The sequence below is a fragment of the Dendroctonus ponderosae genome, unplaced genomic scaffold (genome assembly GCF_020466585.1).
Source record: "Dendroctonus ponderosae isolate FM_Combo_2020 unplaced genomic scaffold, Dpon_F_20191213v2 Dpon_F_20191213_1, whole genome shotgun sequence".
In the NCBI taxonomy this organism is placed as follows: domain Eukaryota; kingdom Metazoa; phylum Arthropoda; class Insecta; order Coleoptera; family Curculionidae; genus Dendroctonus; species Dendroctonus ponderosae.
The window spans coordinates 49,748,832-49,771,359 of NW_026017110.1; the positions used below are offsets into that span (position 1 = coordinate 49,748,832).

The 22,528-nt window shown below is 37.8% G+C and overlaps 1 protein-coding gene and 1 long non-coding RNA gene across 3 annotated transcripts in view; one reads left to right on the top strand and one right to left on the bottom strand.

Moving 5' to 3' along the window:
• Positions 1-3,216, top strand: part of LOC125505805 — a 71,892-nt gene extending 68,676 nt beyond the window's left edge. The window contains exon 3 of the long non-coding RNA XR_007282425.1: positions 2,823-3,216. This is a non-coding gene — a long non-coding RNA (uncharacterized LOC125505805). The remainder of the gene's footprint in view (positions 1-2,822) is intronic.
• The window catches only part of LOC109543404 (semaphorin-2A), a 158,167-nt gene that overhangs the window by 43,685 nt on the left and 91,954 nt on the right, over positions 1-22,528 (bottom strand). For both annotated transcript variants that reach the window (XM_048670390.1, XM_048670389.1), the window contains one exon: positions 18,830-18,917. In XM_048670390.1, coding sequence (XP_048526347.1) covers positions 18,830-18,917 — 88 coding nt within the window. The remainder of the gene's footprint in view (positions 1-18,829; positions 18,918-22,528) is intronic.

Below are 22,528 nucleotides of genomic sequence, written 5' to 3' on the forward strand. Positions count from 1 at the left end.
CAATTTGAGCTAAAGTGTCTAGAGATTTGCGCTTGGAACGTTTTGACCAAAAACTTTTCGTCGAAGTCGTTTTTTCTTGATAAAGTATCGAAAAGTTAAAAGTGCATTTCGGAAACGAAAACATTTTTTGTTCCCAAATTTCTCGAATTTTAAAAAACCTAAGAAATTTGAGTCGTTTTGAGCTTCACATCTTTACCATGAATCTCCTGGTTGCTAGTTTCTCTCACCGAATTCTCGGGATTCTGAAACTGCCTTGGAAAGATCAAAGGCTATTTTCTGGCTGTTTTTTCAGTTTTTGAAAGACCTGAGAAATTTGGCCATTTTTGATGAGGAGAGTGTCTAGAGGTTTGCATTTGGAACGATGTGAGAAAAAACTGCTTGTAGCTTCTTCATATTGAGGAGTTCTCCAAACAACATTTGATTGAAAATTTTCTTAAATTTAAGAGTTGGGACGGTTTCCAATGGAAAGAGTAAAATTGTGCCTAAAAGCTTTCGAAATATCCTTGAGACAAGGCGCTCTATTCCAAATTTACACCAAAAAATTTCAAATATCTTCTATTCCTTAGGAAATATTGATATTTTAAATCTTCAATTTTTTGTATGAGGAAAAGAAAAAATCTGAAATTATGAAATTTCAAACTGCTAGTTTCGTTCTGTTGTTTCAGCGTTTGAAAGACTCGAGAAATTTGGGCACTTTAGAGCGGAAGAATGTCTAGATATTTGCATTTGGAACGATTTGAGAAAAAACTTCTTGTAGCTTCTTCACATTGCCAAGTTCTCCAAACGATGAGAGTTAATTTTAGCGACAAAAACACTATTTTTCTCCGTAGCATTTCTAAATTTGGGTCGTTTTGAGAGAAACAGTCTCCTCAAATTAGCATTTGGAACGTTTTAAGATGCTTAAAGTGCTTTTGAAAGATAAAAGCATCTTTTCCTTTAGTTTTTTTTGCGAATTTTTCAATCCTGAGAAATTTACCATCCAGAGATTTGCGTTTGGGGTGTTTAAAAAAAAACTCTTCAAGGCTCATTTACCCTGGCAAATTCTGAGAAAGTTGAAAGTAGGTACATTTGAGAGACAAAAACACCGTTTCTTAAATTTGGAAAAACCTCTGAAATTTGGATTGTTTTGAGCTGAAGGTTGTATAGAAATTTGCGTTCGGAACATTTCGAGAAAAAAAAATGTTCAGCTTCTTTCCCTTGACGATTTTTCAAAAAAACTCACAGTAGATGTCAACGACGAACACTATGTATCTGAAACTTGAAAAAATGGGAGAAATTTTGGTCGTTTTGAGATTAATAGACTTTACAAACTGGCATTAGGAAAGTTTCAAGATGAATCTTCTCTGTTTACGAATTCTCGACATATTAGCAGTGTTTCTGAAAGATCAATAAATTCCTTTTCTTCCACTTTTTTCGAATTTAAACATTCTGTAAACTTTGAGCGGATTTAAGGAAATTAAGGTTTCGAGATTCACCCTTGGAGCATTTTGAGAACTTTAAAAGTCTTGAGTCTCTGTTGCCTTTCAATAGCGAGTGGTGGGTCGAAAAGAGTTTGAACTCAATAAATGCAGAAGATCTATTGGCTTCTACCACAATTCTTGCTAGTTTAGTTCGGTAACCATATGAAGCTCATTTAGATCCAACTAAAGTATCTTTCGAGTGTGTCTTTCCCATTTGAAATCTGGCCAGTATTTTTCCACATCTTGGACCCAATAAGTGTATTTTCTGTGTAACAGCTTAATAGTGGATTTTCTTTAAACGAACTAAGACAACAGCTAAAACCTTTCAGTCGAGTTCTGATTTTTTTCGAAGTCTTATAATCAGAGCGTGCAAGGGTTTGCTTTGGCCGTTTACCAAATGCGTTCTATCCAAATTCCTAATGGGTAAATTGAAGAGCTGAAAAGTCCGAAGCGTTCGCCTTGGAACCTTGGAGAAAATGCCCGGGGAACTCGGTGGAAAATCGAAGATTTAATAAACGGTGCAAATAAAGCAAATAGCGGATAGAGCGCGCCGTGAAAATGTAAAGCGTCATAACCGGGGTGCAAGAATACCGTAAAATAAAGGACGCATCCGGGGCCGTTCCATCCAGTTATAAATCGGGCATATTCTTTTATTAAATTCATATCCGAAGTTGCCGGCGAACATAATACGTTTTTATTTAGTGCAAGTCGGCACCAAAGCAGTATTTAAGGATGATAAAAGTGGCCGATATTTTTCGCGACAGCCCTTTTGGGGGCCGATGGCTTCGGTTTGACTATAGGTGTTAAATCAGCTATCTTCAAAACCGGCAAATTACACCGCTGGAAGCCAAAGTTTTTCCACACCCGAATACAAAGCGTATTCAAGTATGCACCACCAAAAGCATAAAACCGTCAAAGAAGTGTAACTTTGGCAATTTTACACCCTCGATGGCGGCATATTGTAAACAAACAGCGTAACGCGATATTGATATTGTTCCATCCCGGCCGTGTATCGGAAAAATGTGTTAAAAAGCGAATATTTGGCAGGTCGGGGGGAAAACGGGAATCGAGAAAAGCTCTTGAGTGTATGTACATTTTGTTTGCGGAAAAATATGGAAATTATTTCGTATTTTTATCGAAGCGCCTTTTCGGCAGGGAAAATGGGGTAGCTTGAGAAAAACCACACAAACGTCATAAAAGTACCAACAAAACTCTATTTAAAATGGTTAAAATGTATTCACATTTTTTCATCACTGGCCTTTTGCATAAATAAATTCATTAGAGGGCACTAGATTTAGCGATCAGAAAACTTGAGAATATGGAATTAATGTCAGTTAATTTCATATTTTACTTAAAATTCAGGGCTTCTCAAGTGACTAAAACGAAGTTTTCAATGGGTAGTTCCGGATGGTGTGAGTGGATGACCAAGAGAACTCGAGAAATTTGGGGATTTGTTGGAGGGCGGACGGAAAATGTGGGACCACGAGGTAAGCCGATAGGACTTTGGGAGGAACAGCAAGATCCAGTCCATCATGGTTCCAGGCAGCCCAAGAAATGTTTTAGTCTTGCTGCTGAAACAGTCGCTCCTTCACTAAATACCCATCCATCCAACTAAATTTAACTTAAATCCGTTGTAAAACTCTCACTTTTTTCGTTTAATTAAATAGCTTTTATTTGAATGTGAGTGTGCTTTATCTATTCTGTGCCTGTGCGATTGCACGTGTTGCAACTCAATTTCAAGAATCACCATTTCTAGTTAACAGGATTGTGCAAATTGCAATGTTTCCAGGGGAAAATAAAGATTTTGCAGGTAATTTTGTTTGTTTGGCTGCTATTAAATTAAGTCCGACAAATTAAAAATGTTGTCCAGTGCAGCTTTGTGCAGCGCGGAATTTGTGTCTATTTATCCAGACAGGAATTTCGATTATTTTCTTCTTTGTTGTCGGCGGCATTTCTCTTTTGCCATTCCAGGCTAAACACTGTTTAGTTAAATAATCCACCGGTTTGCTACTTTTAACCAAACAAACAGTTAAGAATCGAAAAGATAAAACAAACCAGAACAAAACAAAGGCGATTTTATTCGCATATGACAAAGTTTCCGATGGCGCCTTCGAACTTTCCTGCTTCCAGAGCTAATGGTATTAGACTTTTATATGCCAGTCCGTCTGTTTCCGTACGTTTACAACCCCATGTATATATAAAAGTAAATATGTCGCTGCTCAATCGGAAAACGTCCGTTATACGGTCGATTTTATTTCCTTGTTTTGCCCAATCCTGCCATACTTGGCCCGATGGCTGATTTATCTGATTAATCCCACGCCACGTTCTGTGGCAATACCTTGTCCGGACGATAAATTCTTTGGCGTCTTCCCCGGGGACATGTTTGCGCTGTACTACCCAAACTTAAAAAGATAGTCATTTTATTCCCGATCATCCTCAAGGATTATCGTGCTGGAACAATGGGCAATGAATTACCGGCGTCTGGATAAATCAATACAGCAATGAGAATATCTCAACTCGATGGGGTGTGCTGACGTGCCGGCACAATCTGGATTGTCAGCTGTTTTGATTTCCACTCGGGCTCATGTCTGGATAAACCCTCGACATACACAACGAGGGTTGTAGTGGATAAATGCCACGATATGTCTAAATCACAATGCGAACGCTCTGAGGGCTGTTGCACGTGCTTCATCCAAATGAAAACCCCTTTTTTTTTGGTTCCAACTCCCACCAGAAATAAATTCGTTTCTTCGCGTGATGTGGGAATAATAGTCATCCAGCTGGTTGGCATTTATGGTGTGTATCCAGGCCGGAAGAAGAAACTGATTATGGAATGCCGACGCCAATCAAAACGTCAGAAATGTAACTAGTTCCAGACCTTGTCAGGCTTTCTGAGCGGTATTAAATAATTGATAACATCGTGTCACAAGGCAGACTGCTGTCTCGATGGGTGATGGGCGCCCCGGAGCTCTATCCGGATTGCATTAGTAAAATCAGAATTTATTTTTAAAATAACGAAAATATCCGAATTGGCAAACAAAATAAATAGAGCTCGCTTTATGCATATGGAAATGTGGAGGCAAAATGCCACATATTTGAAGTTTCAATTAACATTGCATTGTTTTTCCATGCAGATAATCCGTAACCAAAACCGAATGCATTTGTTTGAAATTCATTGACTCGACGAATGAATGCGAATTAACGCATAACAAATCCGACTGATGGAACCACCGGTGGCGGAGGAACGGGGACTAGGCCTGGGTACAGTGACTGTATACATCACAGTGGCAATGGTTAGGCCACTTTTCCATTGGTTAAGACTCCTCGTGACTAGAATCGCCATTTTGAGGCGAAAGTTATTTACCAACAGTTATGCACGTTTAACTTGAATTATGTCGCCCTTACTGACCCTGGCTGACTTTTATAGGGTCATCATATTTGTGAGTAGACTAAATGAGTTATGATAATCTTGCCATTAAGTGCCGACCTTTGGACAATATTATATCACACTGAACAGTTGGTCTAGTGTGCGAGCAATAAAATATTATTGGTCTGTAAGATGGTGTATTTTTCAGTTAATTAAGTCTGAATTTTGTTACTGTTAAGGGCTGACCCTTAGACAATATCAAACAGAATATCTGAACAGATTAAACCAGAGAATTTAACAACAGCTTGGTTTATTGAAGCCTGTGAGGAGTGGTTTTATTTAATGACTTCAAGATCCACTATCAATGCGTTAAGCAAACTAAACAATGAAAAATCTTTAAAAGCTATTAAATTATGGAAGCCTTGTTAAACTGGAATTTTAATCGATTTTAGACATACAAAAACTTTTGTTGACGAAAATGGCTATAGATTTGTTTAGACTGGGCGATTTTCACAAGTCTTGGAAAATCTTCTTAGTGTTCTACGGAGTCAGCAAGTAATTCCTAATGCTCTTCGGTTAAAAATAATTTAAAACTCATTTGCGTTTCACAATATTTGAAGTGGCCGAAAGGTTCCAGCTCTGATGAAGATGACACAGAATATTTTTCAGATTTCTTAAGCACTGTCTCCAGCAACACAATTCTTTACAATTCCGTAATAATACATGAAAATATTCCCCGTGATTTTAATCTCAATTTTAGAGAGATCAATTCATTATGCTATTTATTTGCTCCATAAAACACGTGTAATAAATTTATTTCGGAATTAGGATCTAAAGAAACCCTGATTAAAAACTTCAGCAAGTTTACTCAAATTAAGTTTTATAGAAATAGCACTTAATTTTTTTGCCATTAGCATGTATTAAATTTTTTCATTAAAATTGAAAGAATTTTTAGAAAGTTTTATGAAATTGTATGTATTCAAAATGTAGATTTAAAGTTGTTTTTCGTTACGGAAATTACTCAAATCGAACTAGAAGTGCCTACATGCCATAGAATCAAAGATAAAATTATAAGCAGATACGTAGGTAGTTTTTAGGCAAAGATTTCGAGTAAAAAAGGGGCCCAGTTAAGCTAGAGACATGAGAGTAAGTCTTTAAGGTAGTAGTTTAATGTTCTATTGGAAAATTTACATTTAAATGTCACACTAGATGAAGCGTTAAAACATTTCTTAAATACTTAGTTTATTTATAGTACCTAACTAATTATTAATTGCATTAATTATTAATTTAATTCAAAAGGAAAGGAAAATATACACAATTAATTATCAATTACATTAATAATTACTTATACAAGGTGATTCGAAATTGGCATATTGGAATACTTAAGCATTCAAAAAGAAAAATTACCATCTTTGCTTCAAATTACGAAAATTTTTGATCTTAAACAAGTTCTCTTCTACAATTTTTTGATGAAAAGTCTAAGCGGCAATGATGTTTTTTGTCATTAACAGATAGTTATAGGTGTATAGCCCTTGTCAATAATAACAATAATTTGTCAAACTGTGACTTACTTTGAATTTTCATTTCAGGAATTTGCGGATATGCGATTAGTTCAGGGGAAATGCTACAGTACGATAGCAGAAGCTGAAAGAACTCACGGCAACAAAGGGCGAGGAGAGTGGTTCCAGGAAGATAGTGGATGACAATAGACGTTCGGGTTGGACATAATTGCAGACACAGAGGAACAAGTAATGGACATAATTGCAGAAGAGCCTTTCGGGGGGCACACAGAACATTGCACAACAACTGACACTTTCCCAGGCACCAAATAAATACCGAGGAAGGGCTACATTCCTACCACGTTTGTACGATACACACAATACAAGGACACGTTAAACCAATGGATTACTGAACACCGGTACAAATTGAACAAGAGTTAATTAACCGAATACGAGAAGCTACTCGAAAAGAGTGCATAATAAGGTGATTACTCAAGCACTTGCTTGGAGTTACCGACTCAAATATATGTTTTTGTAATTTGTAAACAAATTAATAAGTCGATGTTCTGAGTTTCGAAACAGGTTTCGTCATTCAACGATTCCTGTTGAATTTACCGTTTATGCTTGTCTATCTTGTTGTCACTTTCTGTATAATTACATGGTTACCGGAGTTTTCAATAATTACGAAGCAACAGGTATTCACGTAATGTTAATTAGGCAGATTACCTTGAAAAACAAAAAACATTGTTGCCGTTTTTCTAATATAGTTTTTTGCAAATTTGTCGGTTTTTAAAAACAATTAATTTTTCTGTACTTAAACACAGTCAGACATCACCTCTCCACCACCTCCCATTGCGCAGAACAATTCTTATCAAGTGCTGAATTTTATCTCGATTTCGCTGTCTTAATTCTTACCGAGAGGCATTTTATAAAGGAAAAAGTCATTTTTAAAGCTGGTTTCTAATTTAATCCCAAAATGTTTTATATCATTCAATAATTTCAAATTAAAACTTGGACTTGAGTCATACAGATCACAGCAAAGATCCGTTGGCGCCAAATAGTTTCGCCGCATAATGGCGAGTCGGAGGAGCTTTGGTCCTATTGTCGCCACTGTGTTTCATGCAGTCAACAACCGGCGCAGTAACTCAGTTTCGTTGCTGGGAAAACGTTGACGATTATTTTTTTAGTTGTTTTTAGATTTATTTTAAGGGCAATTTATTAATGATATTTTTAAAGTTTCTTCAAAATTTCAGAATTTTCTAATTTTAGAAAAGTTACTCATTCTTCCATTCCTCTGAAGGATGTAGAGTTTGCTAAAAAAATGTGTTTTTTTAGTTTTGACTGATTTTTTTTGCTTTACTTTCAACTTAAAAACGCTCTATTTTGTAGTTCCACTTAAAAATACTGACGATCTTTTGCAAGATAAATTTATAGTTTTGTAGGATTTTTAACTTTCTTCAGCATCGAATTCGGGACAAAAACGAGAATAAATTTCTCTTCTTTTCCTCGAAAATCATTAACGTTTTCTCAAAAACCGATCACAAAACTAAGAGTTAAAACACACGCAAGAAAACCATTATTTTCCGACGATTCCGATCGGATTCGGATTACGATCCGACGAGCAAAAGTTTACAGGAAAATTCTCAACCCTCAACGCTCTGAAGGTATTTCAAGTTTCTTTAAAATTTCGGGTGTTTCCGGTTTTACCAAAGTTTTTATTAAGCAATTCTTTGTACGCAATACACTCACCTTCTTAACCGCTTTGCAAACATTTTTGGAAACCTTTTTGCAGCTTTTCGCAGCGAATTTTCAACAAAACAGTAATAATTTTTTCGCGGTTTTCTTCCAAAAACATTTCCACGAACTGAAAAAGCGGAAGTTCATAATCATTTATTGCAAAACTCTTGGAAACTGGGGTTTCTTCTTTTTTCTAAACAGCACTGTCTCGAAACAGAAAAACCGCGTTTTACTGTAAATAAAATAGCTGCAAGTTGACTTTTATGCAAAAATGTCGATGACTTTTTTTAGAGGTTAAAATTCCTGTCGCGGGTTTCGTAAAGCTTTAATCCGCGTTAAAAAATGATTTATAACTCATTTACCCATGAGTTATACTCGTTAACTCAGAGAGCGGGAACAACTCATAAGCGCAACTTAACACAGTGTTACCCAGGCTTATCGGGGACCATCCTGGCCGCACTAGCTCGAATTTATCGGTTCCAGAGCAAATATTTGGCGTGTCTCTTTAAAGGGTTGCGTCATATATCAAGAAACCCTTCGCCGAAAATTCCGTTTCCAAATTAATTGTGACCGAACCATAAGAGTAATGGCTCCTCGGACGATCTGGGTCCCTCTAACTGAAACTTTAAGATTATTGCATGAGAGTTTCGGCAACCGCACTGTGCTTAAACAATTGGGAATTGAACCAGAACACTATAGGGCTACTCGGGAATTTTGGCTGCATTCTGCAGGATTTATCACTCTACGATATGGCGCTAATTCTAGAAAACAATTGGTGCTCATTGTTCGATTCAACATCAAGTTGTTGCTGGTGCCGAATGGTTTTTCGTCTTTTCTTCAGCAAATTTAGAGTGAACTGAGGGTTCGAAACCAAAGTGATCAAGAAGGGACAGTGTTTGAAAATTTGCACAAAACCCCCCCTGCAAACTATTTGTGAGTTTGAGACAGTAGAAGCCAATTAGCTAAATTGCAGAATGTGAGTCCCAGATGTCTTAAAATCGTGTAGATTGTCTCTAACACATTTTCACAACATCGGACATTATTGTTGTTGTTTTCAACCCCTAAACTGCATCCCCGTTTCTCACCATATCCAATGTTTTCATGTTTAAATTTTATTGTTTTTTAAAGTTGGAACCTCATCCACATTTTCTGGGTCACACTGTGTTGAGTTGATGCCGCCCATCTCTGAGCTAACGAGTTATAACTCATCGGTTAATAAGTTATAATTCATTTGTTCAAGCTTTACAAGACATTTTTTCTGAGTAACGTTTTGATACTTTGTTCAAACAACTAAAAAAGTCATCTAGATTTTCCCTGCAGCAGGACTGAGTTCAAAGAAAGTGGACAAATTTTCTTGTAAAATCGATCTCTTCATTTTTTTGCATAAGAGATTCAGTTTGCCAGTATTTTACAGTAAAAAAAAACAATAAAATATTGACCTAAAAGTGAAGAGTCTAAAACCAGTCTCCAAGAGTTTTAAGAGTCCTAAGAGTCCTAAAAGTTTTACACATAAATGAAAACTTTTGCAATTCAGTTCGGGGAAATATTTTTGGAAAAACATCCAGAAATAATTATGACGGTTTTGTCCACAATTTGAAGCTGCAAAAGGTTTTAGAAAAAAAATTACAAAGCTGTTCAGGAGCTTTCCAGTAAAATTTATCTTAAAACTTTGTTAAAACTGGAATGACCTGAAAATGTAAACGAAGTTTAGAAATATTTAGAGCGGTGAGGGGGGCGAATTTTTCCAATAATTGTTTATCAACTTTTGCGCTCTGGTCGTTTTTTTTTCAAGATGATCGTAATTACTTTCGGTGAAAAACTGAATACAATTATTTGGTTTTTGTACCAAATTCGAACGCGAACTTTCTAGCAAAATTAATTTTATAATTTCTGGCTGAAAACATCCCATTATCGTCAATAAAGAAGAAAATCATCAGAAAATAATGCTTTTTTTCGTTTTCGATTAAAAAATTTTAGTTTTGTTATCGGTGTTAGAGAAAACGTTAACGGTTTTCGGGAAAAAACGAGAGGAATTTGTTTTCGTTTTTGTCCCGAATTTGATGCTGAAAAAAGTTAAAATTCCTACAAAGCTATAAAATTTACTAAATTTACTTAAATTTACCTTGCAATTTTTCGCGCAAAAGACCTTGATATTGTCAGTATTTTTAAGTTTAATTCAAAAGAAATTCTTGGGTTCCAGTCAATTTCACTGTTTACCATTTAAAATGTTACAAAAACGTTTCGGTGTTTTTCTCCACCATCATCAGTTTGTCTAAAATATACATTCACAGTCGTTATTAGTTTAAAAGAAGAGCTCTGTTAAATATACATACTAAAATACAAATTACAAACATATTAAAAAGTATATTAAAATCGTTTGAATTTTTTGGGATTACAGGTGATGAGTCAGGACAATCATGTTCGGGAAAAGATTAAAATTTATTGCTTAGATATTTAAATTTTATTTACATGTATGTTTCTACCTTCACATTTGGCAAGCCATTGAAAAATCTTTACTTCGTTCAATACCGAGCGAAAGAATAAAAAAACTGTTCATAATATTTGGCATTTTTCTTTGCAATCTGAGGATCTAATTAGTGTATGTAGGTGTTCGTTTAATTGGTGTATGATATACAGAGCTAAGATTGTCTGTGTCTGATCTAAAATTCATTGCATTCTGATGTTTTTTAATTTGTATCAGTTCATGGATTCTTCTCTTATTATAATTGTCTTTGTAGTATTTTTAAGTACAACTCTACAAAATAGAGCGGTTTTGAGTAGAAAGTAAAGCAAAAAAATCGGTCAATGCTAAAAAACCACATTTTTAACAAATTCTACAGTCTTCAGAGGAATGGAGGTGACGAGATTTCCAAATATTATTTTATAAACTTTCAGATATTCTGTTCGGTTTTTGATAGAAAATTATTTGATTTGTGTCTCAAATTCGAAGCTGGGAACGGATTTCACAACTTTTTACAAAGCCACGAAGGATTCGAAATTTATTTCGTAATTTTTCGCGGAAAATACCGTTATTGTGAAGATTGAGCATTTAGAAGAAAGAGTAACTCAGCTAAAACTGGAAAATTCTGAAATTTGAAGACATTTTAAAAATATTATTAATAAAAGGCCTTTAAAGTAAATCTAAAAAAAGTCATCAAATTTTGAGTTACCCTAGGTCTAGTGTAATGAGGAACTGAGATATTTGCAAAAAACTAGATCAGAAGGTCGGCAACAATGTTTTTCAAGGGAATCCGCCTCATTAACATCACGTAAAAGCCTGTGGGTTCTTAAATATCAAAAGCTAAAGTAGCCATATATAAGAACAGAAAGTGACAATAAAATAGGTTAGGATGACGACGGTTAGGAGGTATGCCTATGAAAAGTTGGGTTGAATGTTGTGGTGATTGGCGATGAAACGAAATTTTGATTTCCTGATGATCTCTTGATTGTGTAGCAAATATAGATTTCGTAATTTACTTATGCCTTCGAATGCAAACTGTTCAAGCGTCTGATGGAAGCGAAACAGCAACATTATGCTTCATCTCCTAGCTATTCTCCATGGGGCCAACAACTGAAAGCCCATACGGATATCATTTTTTTTTCTAAACGCGCGCTGTTTATCCGAAGATTCAGACTTGGCGCTCTGAACGGGATTTCAAGTTTTAACTTCCAATCGCAGACGTTTTTGCAACTTCCCAGGAAATTGGATCCTCATCTCCGAAGGCTCCAAGTCTGGCCCTTTGTCAGGACATTTCATCTCAATCTTATCGTTGGCGCTTCTCCAACAAATCTCCAGTTTTTTTGGCAGTTTTCATTATGCTACTTGTCTGTTTAAGCGCAATCCAGCGGCAGGATCGACGATGCACCCTGGCGTTTGGTTTATTCGCATAATTTTCGAAAAATGCTTTTACGTTCGCTGGCTGGGGCAAAGTCGAAGATTTATACGGTTGTTTGTACGTTTATTAAAATTCCCGTAATGTCCCTAATGCAAGTTAACCAACTGGAAACGCGGCCCTGACGTCGCTCAAATGAGGACAAATGCGACTGGCCACATTTTTAGTTAATTACTGTAGCGTCCGCGTCGCGACGCTTTAAATAAAAGTACTTTTAACCGTACAATGTCATCGTTAAGCCCTCCGGGGCCATATTTTCGGCTCTTTGAATTTAATCAGATGGGCTTTGTGCGGGCCACACAAAAGGACTAGTGATTGTTGTCATTTAGCAATCTGGATGTTGAGGAGGCTGATTGAAATTCAGCCCATTTGCCATTATTTTCGATGCTACTACTTACTAATTAATGTGCCCCTCATGGGAACATGTTCATATCATTCGGTTGATCCGCATTATATTTTAATAAGACTACCGGAAATACAAATTAAATTATGTATTCATGTGTTGATTAATTAACATGCACTAATTGAAGTTCATTTAGTTGCAATATTTCCGTGAGCGCTAATTGGATATTGGGATGCGAAAAATCAGAACCGTGTTCCAGAGAAAATCTGCCTGCCCCCCAAAACGTGTGTAGCTTTAATCGGGGGTACTTATTCAAGTGAAATATCGGTACGCCATTAATGGCCCCACCATAACAAACTACCAATACTTAAAGCGGTAATTGCCAAGAGCGAACTGGGCGTGATGAATGGCCGCCATTTTGGATATAATTCTAATTACACCTGAGGGCGAAAGGGGCTCCTGTGCCTGCACCCCCTGAATAACGAATGGCCCACAACATGCCACAATCTATCAAGAACGGAACACTGTTTACACGTGTTCAATGTTACATTAACAAAAGCGGCGACGCAATTTGTTCGTAATTGATTACTGGAAAACCAACCGAATTTGCAAGCGATTTCATGTGAAGACCTGCTCGACCACCAAACCTCATTCATCTGGACTTTCACTTGCATGAAATTTGGACAATAATGGAAACTTGCCAATTCCTCCAGGCCATTGTTATCATTGCCTCAAGTGACAGGTTGAAATTAATCATCAGTCAATAACTGATTATGCTGGAGAAACAGTAGAAGATTAATGCTAAATACGCAAAACAGATGTTGCTAATATTGACACAATCACAACATTATGGAGTTAGTTGTGAGGCCCGAGGTGGGCTGAGGTGAACAGGTTGTTAATCTTCCTCAGCCAATGCTGAAGCGCCGGTATTTACCGCATAATAGTTTCCAGATTCCAATTAATGCTATCTGTAATAAGTGATTGTTGTCTGGACCGGGAAGGTCGCTCGAATGGGCATCGACCCGTTCCAGATAGCATTAGATCTAATTACCTTAAGGGAACATTGCGGCAGTTGTTATCCATTAATCGCATCCAGATCCACATCCACATCCAGAAGAATTGTGTGGATGTCAAACGCAGCCCAGCATATATAAGTTAAGCGTAAGCGTAAGTAAATTATGAATTATTCCGGCCCATTCAGTTCAGCAGCAAACCCTTTTCAACAGTTGGTCTGTATTTAGCTATTTATCTTTGTGTCACGTCTTTCTTTTCGGAAAACTTTTCATTGCAGAAGCGCGCGTGTATGGGTTTAAAACTGGAAAGTTTCGCTTTCCGTCCAATCGAGAGATTAATCTGGCTTTCAACTGCACAGTCTGACTATTTGTTGAAAAAAGGGAAATTTGTCTTGCTGGCTGAAAGCCTGGAGCTCTTAAAGGAAGCAGTCGATATCTCCAAAACGGATCAACATTTCGGATCAGCCGCAAAAACTTTTTTGATCGCGTGTCTCCAGCTCTGACACCAGCTAGGTTTCATTTGAAATTCCCAACTGGGAAAGAAATATGAGCAAAAATGGGGCTTTTTCAGGAGTCCTCGACCTTTAATAGCGCAAATCCCCAAAATGGATCAACATTTCTGACTAGCCCCAAGAGCGTTTTGGATAGCTTGTCTCCAGCTCTATCTGAGACCAACTAGGTTTAATTCGAATTTTCCAACTGGAAAAGAAATATGAGCAAAAAAGTGGTATTTTCAAAAGGCTTCGATCATTAACAGCGCAACTCCCCAAAATGGATCAACATTTCTGATCAGTCGCAATATCCTTTTTGGTAGCTTGTCTCCAGATCTATCTGACACCAACTAGGTTTAATTCGAAATTTCCAACTGGGAAAGAAATATGAGCAACAATGAGTCACTTTCAGGAGTCCTCGATCGTAAATGGTGAATATCTCATTACTCGTCAGAACATTTTCAAAAGCCCTTTTCTGGTACTCACCTAATAAGCTTTAATCAGAAATTCCCAACTTCAACAGAAATATAGGCAGAACAAGTTCATCATCTTTGGCCCTAAACAACAACGAAACTCAAGATCATGCCTCGCAAAAGTTGATTGGAAACGAAAAGGTCGAAAAGACGCGACCGGCCCAGTGACCCGTTTAAGTCGGTACCCGAGGACCGAAAGCGAATTAAAGCCAGTTTGAAACATTTCATACAGCGACCGAAACTTTGCTAATTGATCTGCAAACAATGAAATTAGTTGTATCCAAACTATAAACCCGCACAGTAACGTTATTTGCCAATATCGATCAGCTCTCGTTTATCATCAAATACAGTGCGGGATGTTCGCCGAAAATGAAATTTAATTAAACTGCGATATTTATTGAAAACGGTTTGATGGTTTTGGACAGTTTTTTATCGATTGTGTCAGAAACACAAGTCAATCAGTATCGGGAGAGCGAGAGCGAACTGGGCAAAAAGTCGGCCATGCAAAGCGCAGTTCGTGATAAAAATTATTAATGGGCTCAAAACGATGCCGGAATGATAAAGCACGCTCAACTGATGTGATTGATGTGTGCTTGGCCCGGTCCGTTCTTTCTCTCCATGCCACTGATTTCGCCCTTTGTTACAATTTCCAGGCCATCCACAGACGCTCTAATTGCCAACGAATTTCGCACCTCCAGTTGGGGAATGTAAATACCTCTAAACTTTCCTGACTGGTGACTCATTGAAACAACTAGAGACCAACAAAATCTGTGTTAAATTCTTCCATGGAAAAATCAGAAAAAAACCACCATTTCTCGAAATCGTGACCGGACTCCCGCCGGTCGCGGAGGGCGCGTTTTTAACTTTGCCTATCTGGACAATCTTAAACAATTCCCCAATCGAATCGAGGATATGAAAAGTCTGGCAAGAGCCGTGAAATATGGCACGGGCGGAAAAACCGAATTAAACTGTCGTTTATATACAACAAGCAGGACTAGCGGCCACTTGGCGCAATCAATTTCAGTCGTGTCGGATTTTGACATTCGTGTACTCTTGTTCCGATTTAATCTCTTATCTGGATCAAAAACGTCTATTGTGAAAGGGCGCGATAAGCTCGTTAAATCGAACTTGAGCAGGGGAGCGCGTAATACTTTCCGGCAAAAGGGTGCCAGAGCGACAATTTCCATGTGAAAACGCCTTCAAACCGATCGCGAGTTTACAACTTTCACTAATAAAACACTCAGTAGATAGATGGAAACAACATTTTTATTAGGCAGGTGAAGAAATTGGAAGATTTTTGGAAGATCTGTTGTAATGAACTTTTTTTAGCCCTCCTCAAGATCTATATTTTGCAAGCGAAATTCCGTGCCTCTAAAGACGTAGAGCAAAAATGGCCAATTTTCCGGACTCTTCGAAGTCAAAACAGTCCATAACTCCCGAACGGTTCAAAAAATCGTGTCATCCACCAGACCCTTTCCGAGAGCCCACTCCAACACCAATCTTTCCGCAATGAGGTTGCACGAGAAATTTCCAACCTCTAAGGAGGTATGAGCAAAAATGTCCAATTTTCCAGAGTCTTCGAAGTCAAAACAGCCCATAACTCCGAAATGGTTCAAAAAATCGCGTCATTCACCAATACCTTCTCGAAAGCCCATTTTAACACCAATCTTCCCGCGCTGAGATTGCAAAAGAAATTTACAACCTCTAAGGAGATATGAGCAAAAATGTCCAACTTTCCAGAGTCTTCGAAGTCAAAACAGCCCATAACTCCGAAATGGTTAAAATAATCACGTCAATCACCCGAACCTTTTCGAGAGCCCATTTCAACACCAATCTTTCCGCAATGAGGTTGCACGAGAAATCTTCAACCTCTAAGGAGATATGAGCAAAAAGCCTAATTTTCCAGCATCTTCGAAGCTAAAACAGCCCATAAATGTAAGACGCTTCAAAGAATCCCGTCAATCATCAGAACCTTTTCGATAGCTGGTTTCAAAATGAGTTTCATGAATAAAGTTTAATTAAAGAGGTAGAACCAAAAAAAAAACGTTCAAATTTAAAGCAGTCACATCTGGAAAGCCATTTGACATCAATGACAATTTTGGTCTTTTGACTGAAACCACCCAGTACATAGTTGAAACCAACATGTAATCTAATTAAGCAAGTGAAAAAAAGCATACAAAACGAGTCTATGCATATAAAACGGGCTATCAAAGCGAGTGTATCAGTCAGAGGGCAAATGGGGCAACACAAAATCTACCTAATTTATTGGAAAGCACCCGCCTAGGGCCGGTTTTTAGCGAAAATCAACCCTGAATTATGCATAGTTTTGCTGTGAGATTCCTGGTTGGATGTTGCGGCCCTTTAGCCTTAGTCTGGGCCCTGATTAGGGAATGTTTTTGTCGCTCAAACTTCAATGGGACAGCGGTCCAGGTGGAGCCGAAGCCTGCATAATCCACGCCGAATTGGAAAAATTCATCTATTAAACTGAAACGCGGAATCGTAGCCCAGATTAAATTGTTCACTTTGTTATCACCAGCTATTATAAATGCGGCTTTGTCGAACATCTAGGTGCTAAAACTGAGCCAGGCTTTCATACGCGCCATGCGCCCATTGTTTCCCGACGCCCCATTGTTATCCCTTTTACCCTTTTTTGCACTTGAGATGAACACGTCTACATGAAGAGTGGCAGTGACGTACGTCGTGTCGGAAGACTGGAAAATGCGCCTATTTAAATATTTATGCCTGGCTGTTTCCAGGAAAATCGTGGCTGGAATGGCGCTTTGTGGATCGGGAACATGTTCTTTCGGCCTGCCGTGGAGAATCATTACTTAATGGTGATTAAAGTAAACAGAATCAATAAAACTGAAAAAGCTCAGTTTGCAGGGACATTGCAAGCTTCTATTAGCCGGATTGCACTCGAAGGAACGTTCGCTCTTCGCCGGACTAATGCATTTAAATGCATCCTTAATTCGAAATAAAAACAGCAACTTCTTTAAACCGCTTCGACTGTACGAAAACAATCCAATTAAGGACGTTACACTATGCCGTCTAAAGGTTAATCTTATGTTGCTTGCACCGAGAGGCAATAGTGAAGATTGGCCATTACCAGCAGGCGAGAAGCTGATGGAAGACGCTTAATATCGAGCAAAAGTCGCGTGGCCATAACCCATAATTCAATACGGCCGTATATTTAAGGTATTTATGGAAATGCCGGCGAAATTCCTGTCAGGTCCCCGGTAGGAAACTCATCCGGAGGGGCATTTTTCAGGAAAAATTCAAATCCTTAAAAGCCGCTTTCACCGGGATGCGCCTATAATTTTCCCTGTAAGATCACCCAAGCGCGAAGCTTACAGGGTGGTTGACGAAGCGTGGCGCTCGAACGCTCCAACTAACAAGAGCTTTAGCATAGACTTTCAGAACGGCACCGTCACATAAAGAAGGCCAAATTATTTAGATAAATACAAGGCTTAGTTCGAACGGGTTTCCCGCAAACGGATCAGAATAATAGAAATGAGCCATTTTGCCTTTGTTACCGGGTTGCGAAAAGTTTACGGCTTTCTTTCCACTCCATCCGATTCTATGTAAAAGAGCGCTAAAATCCCTCGGACGTGAGATGTGGAACAAGAGAGCAAAGCTTGAAGCTTGCTAATTTCGTTTTACTGAAGTGAGCTTGCCCAAAACAATTCATTCAAGGTTCCCAATCGACTTCTGTGTCTTTGATAATATTTCATTCACCCTCTAGGCTGCTAAATAAAAATTAAATACCCACGCTCAATTTGGGCAAATTTGCGATTAAATCCGTGAAAAACTAGCAGCAAAATTAATGCGTTTTAAACTGAAATCCCATTGCAATAGTCGCATTAAAATATTAATTTCTCATCGGAATTGCATGTTTTCGAGCGAAACGTGCGCACCAAACGCAACGAGGACAAATATAAAAGGAAACGCAAATATTTGAAGTACTTGCGACATGGGATTTACATTTTGTATCGGCTGGGCCTCATATCGACATTTTAAATTATTCAATTGGAGCCGTTAAAGGAATCGTGAGCTTGATTTCCGGGGCTTTTTCGATCAATTTCCATGCATCTAGCGGATATGCGATTGCCTAACGAAATTACTTGATTATCAGTGATCCAGTTGCTCGCGGAAGATTTGCATTTTTATTCCTCCTTTCATTGCCCTGCAATAAATACTTGGAACGAAGTGTTCCGATACAGCAGGATTTCTCTTTACGGGATCCCGACCGGTGGCCTAATTAAATTTCGTCGTTATCGTCGAGAAAGCCGAAATTTCGCCCTGCTAATAACAAAAATAATAAATCTTGCAGGAGTTTAAAACTCCCCGGGAACAATAAAAAAGAATCGCTTGATAAATTAAATGAACACAAAAGGAATCGAGCCGCTAGAGCACAAGGTATACTACTAAGGATTTAATTAAAAGGCAGTTTAGGCGACCCGAAACATAAATTATGAATGCGCTAATTAAACCACCAGAAGTTGCTGCTTGCTTATGTGATAATTAAGGTGCGCTTTATTTAATTTTCTACTTACATTGCTCCAACATACAGGGCGTCCCTCTTCACGTCCATATGGAACGTCCGGTAAAACATGGTGCCGCAGGCAAACTCTCTCACATGATCTGCAACGGAAAACTGCCATTAACATATATGGGGCAAATTGCCACACTAATCAATAGCCTGCTGACCCTTATGGTGAATTTAAGGGCAACAATGCGATCGCTCCAATAACCGCTTCAAGAGTGACAACTGAATTGTAAGGGCCCAGAAGAAGGACGTTCATGCTCATCAATTCCTGCTGCAGACACGCCCTCAGTTCTCACGGTCTGGACATTGTGGGATGAGGAGGATTTATAGGCAAATTTTTCCCACAAAGACTGCAATTTTCTGCGACTTGACAGAACTAAACAAGCAAAATCAACTGGCAAAGTGCAAACTTTCAGTCAATTTGCAAATTTAAAGTGTTTTAACCTGTTTCCTCCGACTCGGCATTTTGCGGAAGCTAATTTTTAATTTTCCCTTCCAATCTCGAATAGTTAATGAACTCGAATAGAAACGCTCTAATTGAGCGAGCAAAAACATCCCTAAACCGGATAGACACTGAATTAGCATAAAATATAAATAAATGGGCCACATACGCCATGGAAATCCCTGTTTAGATATGGAGGAATTACCGGGATTTGCTCGCTGGGATCCAAGAATGGCTAAATATGGACGTTAACCAATATAAAGGCCAAAACGGGGGCATAAAATGGCATTATTGTTAAATGGTACCACCTGCGCCCCTGTCAACCACGGCTCCCCCTATTTATTCGATCGCTTTACGAATCGAAGCCTTTTCCAACTTCGATTGATCAGAACTAAGGCTCGTAACAGTCGTGGAATCAGAGTCGTCAGATTTGCGCCAAACGAATTTCAGATAATAACAAAAAATTGGGATTGGGACTTTCGACCATCAACGGGAACAGCTAAAATGTTCATTCAAACTTCAGTTTAACTGGAAAGGAGGTTTGCATGCCATTGGAAACATAAAGTTTTGCTCGATTTGCTTGATTTTTCTCATTTTTTGCAACAAAACACATTTTTATTTTGTGTCGAAATTTCAATATTGATAAAGTTTCAGTCGAAACGAATATTAACAAGGTAGCTCTTTTTTATGCCATTCTAGAATTACGCCAGCATCGTTTAAAGCCAATTTGCGCTAAATTTTGGCAATTTTTTGTAACTTGAGGGGCAATTTGGGGTAACCCCACGTTTCCCCTAATGCAAAGCATCAATTTTAAAAAAATTTCCGCTCAAAATATGGGCTAACCAAAAAGCTCCTTTTCACACCATTCGATAGAGAAGGTTTTGCTCTATCGTTTTGCACAGGACCGTTCTACATCCAATGTTTCTTGATTTTTTTTGCAAATTTCTGAGCTTTTGGGTTGAAATTGCAATAATTTCCCTCTATTCACGCGTGAGTGTCCCTTTTTCAAAAATTGTCACTCGTTTTTTCCCTCTGATCACACGTGAAAGTTTATTTTTCAAAAATTGCCACTCGAAATCGGGTTTAACTACAAAGTTCCCGTTTACATCGTCTGATAGAGAAACCTTGTCTCTATTGATTTGCCAAGAGTCGTTTTGAAACCATTTTCCTCGACTTGTATAAGATTTCCAAACTTTACAGTCGATAGAGCGAACGTTTCTCTATTCCAACGCGACTTAAAAAAACTTATTTACTCAAAATCTAGGATAAACCTAAAACTTTCCTTTACGCCATTCGTTTGAGCCGACTTTGATCTATCCATCAAAGTAAATATGCGCTGAATTTTCGCAATTTTTACTCTTGAAGGTCAATTTGGGAAAACCGCACGTTTTTTCTGATCCAAAGAAACAATTTTAAAAAATGTCCGCTTAAAATTTTAACTCGCCAGAAAGCTCTTTTTTACGCCATTCGATAGGCAAGATTTTGTTCAATCGTTGTGCAAAATATCGTTTTAAACGCGATGTTTCTTGATTTTTGAAAATTTCTGAACTTTTGGGGTTGAAATTGCAATAATTTCCCTCTATTCACGCGTGAGTGTCCCTTTTTCAAAAATTGTCACTCGAAATCGAGTCTAACCACAAAGCTTCCATTAACGCCGTCTGATAGAGAAATCGTGTCTCTATTAGTCTGCTAAGAGTCGTTTTGAAACCATTTTCCTTCGATTTGTGTCAGATTTCCAAACTTTAGACTCCATATTGTGAAGGTTTCTCTATTCCAACGCTACTTAAAAAAATTATTTACTCTAAATCTAGGTTAAACCTAAAACTTTCTTTCATGCCCCTTGTTTGAGCCCACTTTGCTACATCATTATTCCAAGGATCGTTTAAAAGTAAATTTGCGCTGAATTTTCGCAACTTTTTAGACTTTTTTTAGACAAACAAAAGGAAAAGATTATCTTTTCTAACACCTAATAATAATAAAAAAATATGTACACAACTTCTGGGCTGAAAATAAAGCTCATGCTTATGCCATTCGATGGAACAGACTTTGCTCTATTATCATTGCTTAAAGTATCGCTAAAAAATCTCTTTTCCTTGAATGTTGGCAATTTTTTAAACTTGCCTGTCAATTGTCGAGAAACCGCCCGTTATCTCGAATCCAAAGCTACAATTTTCCAAAAAAACTCGCTGAAAGTCTGGAGTAACCAGACAGCTTATTTTCATATCAATCAACAGAAGGCCTTCCTCTACCGAAGTGCAAAGTATCGTTTTAAACGCGATGTTCGCTGATCTTTGAACATTTCTGAACTTTCGGGTCGAAAACAATGTTTTCTCTGTTCACACGCGACTGGCTATTTTGCAGAAATTATCACTCAAAATCGGGTCTAACTACAAACTCCGGCTTGCACAATCTCATAGAGAAATGTCGCCTCTATTAGTGTGGTAAGTATCGTTTTATTCTATTTTTCATCGATTTTTGTCAGAGTCAATATTCCTCCTCTAATGCAACGCGACACTGAAGAAATTCTGAACACAAAATCTGTACCAAAAATAAAGCCCTTTTTAGGTCATTCAAGGTCAAGTTAAAGCTGATTATTATTATGGGATATAATTTTGGACTATTTTTTAAACTTTAAATGCGACCATTTTCGAAAAATGTTCGCTTAAAATTCTGACTAACAGAAGGTTTTTACACAATTCGATTGAGTAGAAGCTGCTCTATTATTACACGAAGTATGGGATAAAAGCTTATTTTCCGTGATTTTTAGCAAATTTATCAACTTTTCTGTCCAAATAACAATGTATCCTAAAATAAACCGCGACCTAAGTATAATTAAAAAAAAAACATATCATTGAACATTGGACTACTAAGCTCTGGTTTACACCATCTCATAGCCTCTGCTATATTCGTCTAGAAACTATCGTATTCATGCCGCCTGTCCCCGATTTTTACTGATATGACAAAGATGACAACTAACTTTTTGAAAAATTCACTTCTCAAAGTTGAGGCTAACTAAAAAAATATTTTCTAATCAAATAAGTTAGTGCCAATTGACTGACAATTTTCCACAATTTTTGGGGATTTTTCAAATGCTTCAACATTTGAATTGCAATATAGCAGCCCTTCTTAAAAAACAACAAACAAATTGGGGCTAAGTTGTAAGAAGGATTTTCCGGTTATCTAATAGAGAAAATGTGGCGCTACGACTCCTGCAGATATCGATTAGCTGGCGATTTTCCCGCTTGTCCTGCCTGATATTTAAAA